General features: G+C 33.1%; 1 protein-coding gene across 2 annotated transcripts in view; it reads left to right on the top strand.

Annotated features, from left to right (window-relative positions):
- LOC130442349 (solute carrier family 35 member F3) overlaps window positions 1–12,133 on the top strand; it is an 80,328-nt gene that overhangs the window by 6,939 nt on the left and 61,256 nt on the right. For both annotated transcript variants that reach the window (XM_056776385.1, XM_056776386.1), the window contains exon 2: window positions 6,650–6,949. In XM_056776385.1, the coding sequence (XP_056632363.1) occupies window positions 6,713–6,949 (237 nt within the window). In that variant the 5' untranslated portion in view covers window positions 6,650–6,712. The remainder of the gene's footprint in view (window positions 1–6,649; window positions 6,950–12,133) is intronic.

Below are 12,133 nucleotides of genomic sequence, written 5' to 3' on the forward strand. Positions count from 1 at the left end.
AGTTCCAGGTGCATCTGTCTAAATAACGTCCAATTTATAATGCCTTTTAATGAATACTTTCTCGCATAAGATATACATATTTTTGAAAGTATTTATAAAAATGTTAAATTTATAAAATCAGCTATCTATGCCTATGGTAGATCAAACAAAATTGTCGGCAAGGATTTTTATAATCTGCAATTGATATTGGAAGAACTATACTTCTTGTAGAGCCGTCTTCTCCTTCCACTATTGTACATTAAATTAGATCTAATTAAATATTTCAAAATAATAGATCTCAATGGGATTGATTTCAGTAGATAAAAGAAAGATTTCCTGAAATAGGTGACGCAAGGTTGAAAGAGGTTAATTTCGTTGGACCTCAAATCTGGGAGTAAATAAAATATTCAGAGCCAGGATATCTTTTAAAAATGTTGTTGCAAGCCTTCGAAGTAACCATAAGATTGAGAAGTACAGTGTTTATTAGCGAGTTGTAGTTGGCTTATCTAGCATTGGGTTGCTTGGGACAAAAAATCCTAATTCAAAAATTCATGAAAGAAATATTTACATTAATCAATAAAATTCTTGGTTAATAGTTTTTTATTAATTACCTATTTTTCCTAATAAAATATCGATTGCAGTAAAAAATGAGACTGAAAAAAATTGGAGGTTTAGAAGAAGTGATTTGAAAGGTGTTTAGGCAAACACTACGAAAACATAAGGTGACTTACAGATCCTCGACACCATATTACTATTATAAAAATAATTTAAACAGTTACTAATTTATAATGTTAATATTTCAACGTATGCGGATATGTCGTCATTTCAAATTATGAAAGTCGTTAATAAGTTATATATTATGGTCGTTGTCACAGTGGTGACATTGCAAACAGAATTAAACAATTACTAGTGGAATGAAACTGTTACCAGGATAATTAGAATATAACCAAATTATCAACTTGTTGAATATTACAATAAAATGGATAAAAAACTTCATAGCTTAATAATTATTAACCAACCAAATAAAAAAAAGTTTTAATATATAATGAAGTATATTTTTTAACATCATTTTGTTCTGATAAAAGTTCTTGATTTTAGACATATTTTAATAAATGAGGTATTACATTATAAAGAAGATTCTTGACATTTACGAGTAGACTTGACTTTGGGCGTTGTACACTACCATAATAATAGCTAATTATGTGGTGACTAGTTTTTTTGAATATACGAATAACGTTTCAATAAGTATTTTCAAAAGAACAAGAATTTGATTACTTATTCTTATTACATTTCAAATCCGTTTACTGCCCTTTCGCATTTGATAATTAGGAGGTCGCAGGTAATTTATACCCTCCAGCTTTTCGATTGAGGTTTCGTTCATTTTTCATTATAAACCAATGTTGATCCACATTCTTTAAAAAGATGTCTAATTTCATAATACGAGTACCTACACCCCTTCTCCGAACCTACCTCACAAACAACGATGTATTACGCTATGATGCCCTCTTAGGTTGTCAATCACTGCTACTCGCTTTCCTTTATATTTCCAAGGATGTGATGAAAGTTTCCAGCTATTTTCTTATTCTCTTCAGGGTAGTGACATGCACTTTATTCCCTCTTTTTTGATATTCAAACTTTTGGTGTATCTGCTGAATCATGATGTACCAAACAGAGCTAACTGGTTGGATCATGCCAATATATTTCTGGACTTTTCTGGATCTTCTTTCGATGACTTTAAGCAGTGTATCCCTACGCTGTAGATTCATACAAAAAGTTAGAGATAAGGCTCTGATAAGATGAAGCTTTGTCTTCAATTCCAGCTTGTGATTTTAAACTTTCTGAATACATAAAATGAAGAACAGGAAGACAGATCACGTTATATTTAGATGGTTATTTTATTCATATATTTCGAATGTTATTTATACTAACCAAACTGATGTCATATGGGATCTTACTTTAAATAAAACTTTGACTATATAGGTTTCAAAGTTATATCTTTCTTAATTATATTGCCACAAAAGAATGTAATTTTGAGAAGTAAATATTACAAATATTATTTTTAAATTTTCTTATGTTAATATGAATATTTATTCTATATGTTGACGTTTACTTCGAGCACAAATAAGCTTTCGCTGAAAATATAAATTTAACTTGTGGCACATTCGTAAATCTAGAATAGGTGATTAGTGGCCACATTTTTTGAGCGTCCAGTGATCTCATTTAACGTGATGGTAATGTTATGAACATTCTACAAACTGTTAATAAAAACGGACGTTTATAGTAAAAAAAATCGTTCACAACAAACCCTGGCATTGTTGATGATATCAATTAGAAATAGTCAATAAAACTAATATGAGAACTTAACTGATAAAATGGAGAATGAAATTATTAATGCAGAATGGAAACATTACATCAGCAAGTCAGTTCAAGGTTCTGAAGACTTAATTTTGTATGAGACCAATCGATTTTTGTCGACATTTCAGATTATTTTACGCGTCCCTAGTTGATGGTAGGGTAGATAAAATGTAATATATTTATAGTCAAGTTTTGTGACCGATGTTCGTTCATAAAAAAATTAAATGAAGAATTGTGAGATGTAAATGAAAGTTTTTCGTATAGAAACTATTGTACTTTTCAATAAATGGCTGAAAAATCCGTTATTGAGTAAAGGTAAAGTCTACTACAGCCAACTACAGTCCTCTATAGCGTTATACTGAAATAAGAGGCATTTAGCGGAGTCCGCAGACTTATCCTGATAGTCAATGAAAGTCAGGGAATCTGCCAAATCACATAAAGGTTAGAAGCGATAAAACTAGAAAGCAGTGACAAACCTATTGACCAAATTTATGGCATGATGGTAAAATTAAGTTACTCAGATTAAAAATACTATTACGACCAAGCTCGCGAAATGGGTCCTTAGATCGGTGCTATCCAGCTATAATGGAATTTTAAAATTCGGCGAATTCGCGCGGCGTCTCTAACATTTTTTATAAATGGCGGAAGCGTTTTTGGTGTGTCCTTTTTAGAATTTTTTATTATAGCGGGTGGGTTATTTTTACTAAATAAGTTCTAGGAAAGTCTATTTATTTATTTCTTTTGTTTCTTTTTGTTCTAGAACTTGTAGAATTCTATTTGTGGTGTATAAATAAGTTTTTGCAGCGTAGTTAGTTTAGTTTCAAATAAATAGTCGTAGTGATAAGAATGAATTAGTGAAATCGCAAAAATCATTCAAGTGATATTTATAAGTAAATTATTATAATTTAAGTGCATTGTATAGTATGCAAATACATTAAGAAAGTTAGAGACTTTGTTTATTAATTCACCTCGCGAATAGAAAGAGTGTAAATAAATACCAAAAACATCACAATACTATGTGAGAAAGACAAAGGACGCTCATTTCTCAGTTATACTTGAACACAATTTGTTAATTTTCAGATCACATAACAATTTTTCCATCATAAATTGATGTAATCTTGTTCTATTAACAAATATAGTTGGTTTTTCCTAACTTATATACGAGTTATATCTACAATGTAAGTTCTGTTCCCATTTCTATCTATCGACATTTTCGAACAAGCAAAAGAAATGTACACCATTTTCAGATCACTGCCTTCGACATGTTTGAACAAGCCGCGGCTTACTAAATCATATCTGTGATTTGTTTTCTAAATGCAAGACAAATCTGCTAGGTATACGGACAGAATGCTATGAGTGATACAATTATTAAGAGATGGGTTAGGTTAGGTTAGTTTAATGATTAAGTGCACGATGAGGTGCCCATCGTCGGTTACTGATGGTACACGAAATTGAAAAGAAACTTAAGCAAAACCATAAGTTTACAATTAGTGCTTGAGCGATGGAATTTCCACAAATATTACGATCACTAATTCATGAAATTGTTAGTGAAAAACTGATATTTCGAATTCTTTGCTAACGTTTAGTATCTACCCAAAATTCTTATTGAATAAAACAAAAATTTACGGATGGTTAGTGCACTTCAGCTTTTGATGCTCTAAAATGAGAGATAATTTTATTTCATGAGGGATGATACCTTTTTATATTTTACAACACTCCAAAAACCAAGCGACAATCAGTTAAATGAAGGTACCCTTCATTCACAACGAAAATCTCGAAAACTGATGAGCACTGAGAAGACAATTTTTTGATTGATTTATTAGCATAAAGCCAAACAATCAATACACATGTTAACTACAAAACCATAAAGAAATACGGTATAAACGCCTTAATAAAGTGCTTTTTTTTCACGATAAGGCCCGACCCCACACTGCGAACATGTTTCATCATCCTCCACACATCACGGACCTCTCTCCTAGCGATTTTCATCTCCTCTTACCTCTAAAATCTTCTCTTGGTGGTCAACTTTTCAACGATGATGACGAGCTGGAAGAAAGTTTACCACATAGTTAAAAAAACAGGCGACAAGCTTCTGTGAAGAAGGCATACAAATACTTGTACCACACTATGTGTAGAAAATTTGTTAAAAGTTGTATATTTTTGTACAATAAACATACAACCAAACGGAAGTTACTTTCGTACTACTCCTTACTACAAGGAAAAATATCGTTTTCAATGGTTCGCAAACTGAGCATATGATTTAGTTAAAATATTTTTTCTATATTTTATTTACAAATAAAGCGTTACGTAATCAGTGGATGTACTTTTTTATATACATTTTTTTAATACTTATTTGTTTCTATATTAATCGGAAATTATTGACCTAGTTTCCACTGAGCTAAAAGATTCTTAGGAATGTCTACAAAAGAAACTGTTCTTGACTTTCGAATTCCTATGAGACTAAAAATAACGTTTCCTAATTCCAACAGTAGTGCGCTGGAAATTCGTTAGTTCTAAGAAAGATTTAAGTATCTTGTGGTTTTTCAGTAGATTGTATTGATTTGTGCTTTCATCAATTTTCATCGCTGTAAGTAACATTTCAAAGTTTCATGCAATTTCTTTTAACATTTACATAATTAGACAAAGTTTGATACAATTTTTTCCCTTTCATTAAGAAACTATAACTGAATTGATCAATTTTTTAAGGTATAGCTTCTTTCCTCGTTCGCTTTCTCATTTATCTAATTTTAACTATTTTTTTCCTCCTTTTTAGTCAATTATTCATCTAGCAAAGTTTACTTGATTTCCTTCTGTTTTGTTTGCCTTCATTTTTTTACCGTTTTTCAAAAAATATCATAATTCAAAATCAAAAATCTCAGCACTATCGTAAAGTAATGCGTGAGATCTAACTACTACAAAATATTGCTCAATGTATTCGGACCAACTAATCAGAAGAACCCGGTCATTTTGGAGTACTTGGTAGAAGGAATCGGAACAAAAGAGAATAATTAGATCCTCGCAAATGATCGAAATAAAAGAGATAATCAAAGTCATTCCACTTTTAATCTAGGAGCTAGACCAAAAACACTGAGTAAATTCGAGCTTAAGAAACTTTCAGGAAACATGGGAAAGATTATAGAGGGTGATTCATTTAGAGGTACTTTCTGTGGTGGGAATTTAATGGTAGATACTTCATGTCGACATTTTAGTTTTATTACGAACATGGGTGTATTGCGACGGGCACGTAGGCACGTAGGTCATGGTCATAGTCATATAATAGGTAGAACAAACGTACAATTCGTTCTACCATTAGTAAAATTGGGACGCACTTTACATTATTTTATAATACTTGATCCAATAGACCACATCCAGCACATACTGAAGGAAATATAAAGGTGGTAGAGGAGGGAGTACGCGAAAACCGTGAAATTGTGATTCGTCTCCGTTTCCAACAGCTTGGCCAATCGTAATCAATAACTTTAGCATATTTCACGTGAAGATCTTCCTTTGAAAGCATACAAAATTTAACAAGTTCATAAAATGAAGCGAATCGATCATTTTAGTCGTTGAGCTCTTGATTACAAACCAATAGAAGATCCAATATTTTCGACAAAAATTGTGGTCACAGATGAGGCCCTTTTTATTGATTAATAAACGAAATGCTCTGATTTGAAGTGATGAACAACCAAAAGAGGTTCAATAGCTGCCATTAAAACCACACAACTGTTGTTTTATGTTTTATGGACCGGTGAAGACGCCACTTGTTATACAGCCTGCGAAAGCATGGTTTTACAGCGAAAGCAATTTGGTGAACAGATCATTTCAGGCTTTGGACCAGTGTCAGGTAGACAATGTGACATCACACCTCTTGAGTTATTCTTTTGTGGATGTGTAAAGTTTAAAGTCCACATGGATAAGTCGGCTACGACTGAGGCATTGAAGGCTAATATTACTGGAGTCATTAGTCAAATACCACTTGAATTACTGACATACGTCATTGAAAATTGGAGCTATGTTAACTTATTAAAGGACAACATTTGAAAGAAATTATATTTGATGAATAATTATTAAGAGCGGTGTTTATGTATAATAATTAAGATGGGAAACCACTAAAACAGTTGAATACTGTAATCATGAAGCTGCCTATAGGAAAAGGCTAGTGTTTTTTAAAACCGGAACAAATGATGAACGTAGCATCTAGGTTAAGGAGATTTATGTCCCTCCTTGAATTTCGTAAATGAGGTAGCTTGAAAACATATAAGTATTCAGAACCTCAGAATATGTTATATATTTTATAATGAATATTTCCTTCCAGATTCTTGTCTCATCGCTCTCGACTAGACTATCAACTCAACAACAGCAATGTTTTAGCGTTGCCATGACCCGTGACGGGGATATCCCGACCATATTCAATCCTCGTGGTCGAAGCAGAGCACCGAGCGTTGTGGTTACAGAAGAAGGCGTAGCTAACGGACCGTTTGCGCATACAGATTCCGTTAGCAGCCAACAGGAATCTCAAGGAGCTGGTGATCTGATAGCACCTACTCAACAATGTGGTTTAGCAGGAAAGTTGAAATCTTGTTCGACGTCTTTGTGTTCAAAATCGGCGAGGAAGGTGAGTTTTTATGTTATAATAACTGGATGGGTGTTGAAAATTTTGATAAACGCCTTTCTTAAGAACCTCCTAGTTAGAAGTTAACTTTGTAAGATACATTTACTTATATCTTTCTATCCTTTAATCGATTCATAAGACTTAATTACTTTTTCTAGTGTGAAAATTATTTGAAAAAATCAGATAAAGAATTTATGTAACTATGTGAAACACTAGATACTTAAATACTATTTTGCAACAATTTCATTGTAATAAATACAAATGTGTTTAAATAGTGTAAATGATTGACTCTTTTTATCAGTTTTCTATTAATATTGCTAATTTGTAGCCAAAGGATTTTTATCCATGATACTAATAAAATATTTCAATTTGATATGATTACAACACTTTCATATCCATCAACTTCAAAGCATTGGGCAAAAACCGTTGAAATCAATACATTGAAAATAATTTCATATGCACTGAAATAATTACCAATTTTTCAATTTTCTATCCTTCGATAATCTATAAATAACGACGATAAATTGAATAGAAACGAACTTCATCTATTCAGGGTTATTATCAAACCATTGATTCAGCGGGTCATTCAATATTTCACGAATTATCTCACAAATGACGTGGATATTTCCAATATTTAAAGATTTTATGCAAAATTATTTTTATGGAGCTTAGACCAATTAGAAAAGTGTATCTTATATACCCATGTGAGCAATGATTAGAAAAATAGGGCAAATTTTTTCATTAAATAAAAACTAAAAACGTAATATTTCCATTAATTTCCATCAAAGCGATATCCTTGACCTCCACTGCAATTATCCAAGCGTTAAATCCATAACTGGAAGCATTTCTATAAAGCTTCTTCCGGATAGTTTTTTATTTGCTTAGCTATGACCTTCTAACTGAAAAAAATGTATAGAAGCGTTTCCTTTTTAGCACATGTAAAAGATAGAACTTGCATAGTGTTAAGTGAAAGGCTTATGTTGACGAAGAGAAAGATTCTTAGCAGTTACGGAGCGAGTTGTGGCATACCGCGTTGCTAGGATGGAAGAGAAACCCTTTGTCCATTTTCCAGTTTTTTTTCTTGTTGTCCGACTAGAATTAACAGGTTTTTTTAGGAAGAAAGCCCTTTGAGAGCTCTGAATTAACAAAGGTTGATATCCTGGAAAAGCAAATTAATATTTAAACGTCATTAAGCAAACTGCCAAGCTACCGCCTTTGTTTGAATCTGGGATGTGTGAATGCTGGGCACTCACTGATGATATGGTTTGCAGTTTCTTTCTCCTCTGAGCACCAGCGCTATTCCGGATCATCTATGATACATGGAGATGGCATCTTAGATAATCGTGTATCGTTAAAATACCAGTCATCAGAAAACCCAACTGTGTGTGTCTTAGCATGTCTCAAATAGTTTTGTAGCCGACTTCTCAGTGATGTGATAGCAAGTATATTCTCAGGGTACTAGCCAAAGACATATTTTGTGAGTTTCTATGTTACTTTTTCTCAATTTGAACCAAACCTAAATGTGTATGTGTAGTTCAAGATTCAAGTTTTGCTTACTGTAAACATAATCTCATTAAAAAACAGATTTAAACTAATAACTGCTTTTCTAAACACGTAAATCCTGCTATAATAATTCATTTATCTCATACAAACATACAAAACGACTATTCCAACATCTTCAACTAGAAAAGCATTATTCGCTATCACAATACTACTATAGAATTGCAGAGAATACAACAAAAATGTATATGTCTGTTTCATTGATTTCCAGAAGGCCTTTGATAAAGTCCAGCACGATAAACAATTAGAATTTAACAACTATTACCTTAGATCCATGCGATATACGATTAATCAAAAATATCTATTACAATCAAACGGCAGTAGTGCATGTTGAGGACATGGAGACAGATGAGATCGAAATTCAAAAGGAAGTTCGCCAAGGCTGCATTCTTCCTCCAAAACTATTTAATCTATATTGTCAGATTGTATTTCAGAAAGTACTGGAGGAGAGACATGAGGGGGTTAACATCGGAGGAACATTAATCTACCAAACAAACCAAAATATTCATATTCTATTCTCACATTGAATGTAAAACAAATAAATTGGGTGCAAAAATACAAGTATCTTGGTTCAGTCATTAACGCTCAAATAGATCCAGACGAAGAAAACAAGATAAGAATTGAAATGGCTCGATAGGCAAAGTACTTCTCAATGTTTACAAACAGAAATCTAAATCTCCACGTCAGAATAGAATTCATGGAATGTTATGTGTGATCAGTACTGCTGTACGGAGTGGAAACCTGGACCTTGAAAGCTTAAATGATCTAAAAACTTGAGGCATTTGAGATGTGGCTCTATAGACGCATCGATTCTGGACTGACAGAATCACCAATGACGAAGTACTAAGACGCATTGGTCTCAAAAGAAAGCTGTTGACAATTATTAAGATGTGTCCTACGTAAGATGTTTTTCTTAACATCTTACATAGGACACATCTTACGCAACGATAAATACCTACTGCTACAGAACATAATGCAGGGCAGAGTTGAGGAAAAGGCATCGGCGGGAAGGGGAAAAATCCTGGCTCAGTAACATAAGAGAATGGACAAATCTCAGCGTCGGTGAATTGTTTCTTGTTGCGAGGGACAGAGACGCGTTTAAAAAAGTGGTTGTCAACCATCAATGAGAAGACGGCGTGAGAAGAAGATGAAGAATATCTTCAAAAGGTTTTAATATAAACATGTGAGCTCTTGTTAAGACTACTTATACTACTACTACTACTAATATATTTTAAACTACTTCTTCTTCTTCTCCTACTGCCTTGCACCTACAGTGCGTTGGCGATTATCTTATGGTCAGACATCTATTTATAGCGGCATGACACAGCTTACCGGTGTTATTTTGTTAGTTGAGTTTTTGATTCGATATTTGTTACCAAAGATAGCCGACTATTGACTTTAAGTATGATCACAATTGAAGTCATCGCCGACCATATCTTTTCTCAACATAATAGCAATCGGATTCATTTTTGCCGACCCAAATATATCCACAAATCTCCTCTATCAATCTCAAAAACATTATTTCACGGAAATTTGTACTTGAATCTCACCCTATCTACTATAAACCCATATATGTAGTATTACCACCACAGAGTCAAACCTTTTAAAAATACTTTGTAGTGCGACTCATCCCACTCAACCAATAATTGGATCTATGCTACAAATCTCCAATCTCGTGTATCTGCATACCGACCTCCACCTCCGACTATTATAAAGATTGTAAAGAAACTCTTTGCTTCTTCTTGAATTCAAGACCGTTGGGTTGTCTTAGTTTTTCCATTATGACTGATTTTTCATGTTCCTAGTTATTCTATTTACTGTCTGCAACTTCTCCCTGTTTCGAACAATTCTGCTTCTATTTCTTTCGATATTATTTCAAATTTCGGAATAAACACTTGTATTTCCATACACATTTCCATGTAGTAAGAAAAGTTGAAAAAATATTGCGTGATTTGCTACGTATGCGTGTTATTAATTTTTTATTTCTACTCTTGAATAGGTATGTGGTCGCGAAATATAATAATGACCGCTTTGGAACTTTCTTTTACACAAATCATTGATACAACTGAACTCAATATTATATAAAGTATCTATATAAATATAGTGGAATAATATAAACAAACTAATTACAATTTTGTAAACAACGTACAACATTTTTATTTGGAATATCCTATCCATGTTCAAAATTATTAAGTTTCATCTTTTCACGCCTTCCAGTTTTCGGATTGTCGTAAAGGTAGCTTGACATGGTGCAAGACAACGTGTAAGAAATTGCACGTCGTTTCACACTATACAAGTCCCTTGCCACTGCGCTATGGCTAACAGGAATTCCAAAAGTGAAATAAATAAATTCCTAACGTCAATTTTTGTCTAATATATTATGACCGGTTTTAAAATGAAAATAACGAAGCTAAGTGGAATGAATAAGAAAAAAGTGGTCAGTTAATTAATAGCAATAATTATATATGCTGCTGCCTTGAAAAGTAACTAGACTTCTCCCTAGAATTGCAACTTGCTTGCAATAAAAATGGCTACGAATCGTTAATGCTGCAAGTGTGAGATCTTGCATGAAAAACTCAGCCGTATTTTATCTGCGCATGCTTTAAATCAAGAAATATTGCGTCTTGCATTGCATTGCATCATCTCAAGTGACCTTAAGGGGAAATGCATTCGCTCCTAGGACAATGATGAGAATGTTATCAATCACAATAATACACTGTAACTATTTGAGTTACTGTAAACCCCTGTTCTTCACCTGTTGATGCTTGAAAATCTATCGATAGATCTCAGATCAACAGTTCTCTAGCTGACTACTTATAACAGTTTTTTGAACCTATACTCTCCAACTTTACCCATTTAAATTCTCTTGGAGATAAGTAGCGAAGATAAAGTTCAGTTTATGCAAGGTATCACGATTAGATAATAAAAATAACGTCGTTCTCTTTGATTTCAACAAATATATCATCAACTTAAAGAGATTTTTATCTTAGTACGTATATATGTGATATCTGAGCCTCGTAACAACTTTTTTCATGTACAATTCCCTTAGTAGTGAAAAATGACACTCCTGTTGTATTTCAATGTGCTATTTTCGTCAGCGCTTGTACTAACTTGGGGTTCCACCTCTCAATATTTTTACAATACAAACCTTCTTAATAAAATAACCGTAATTATATACTCATATACAGGGTGTTTCAAAACGTTCGCATGCGAGTTAAATCACTACATTAAGCGAAAAAAATCGAAACAATCACATGTCTATAACGCATAGATTAATCTCAAATTATCAATAAGGTTTGGCCAATCAAAGCTTGTGGAACGTTCAAGTTCCTCCCTATCGAGCGGTCGAGAGAGCCATAAAAGTATTTAGCTGCTGCCGTTTTTTTGAATTTACTTTTGTTTCTACAACGTACTCGAAGGTTTTCCGTCAATATCGATCGTTGAATACTTTTATGGCTCTCTCGACCGCTCGATAGGGAGGAACTTAAACGTTCCATAAGCTTTGATTGGCTAAACCTTATTGTTAATTTGCGATTAATCTATGCGTTATAGACATGTGAATGTTTGGTGATTTTTAATCGATTTTTTCCGGTTAATGCGGGGATATAACTCGCATGCGAAAGTTTT

This window comes from Diorhabda sublineata, chromosome 4 (genome assembly GCF_026230105.1).
Source record: "Diorhabda sublineata isolate icDioSubl1.1 chromosome 4, icDioSubl1.1, whole genome shotgun sequence".
NCBI lineage: Eukaryota > Metazoa > Arthropoda > Insecta > Coleoptera > Chrysomelidae > Diorhabda > Diorhabda sublineata.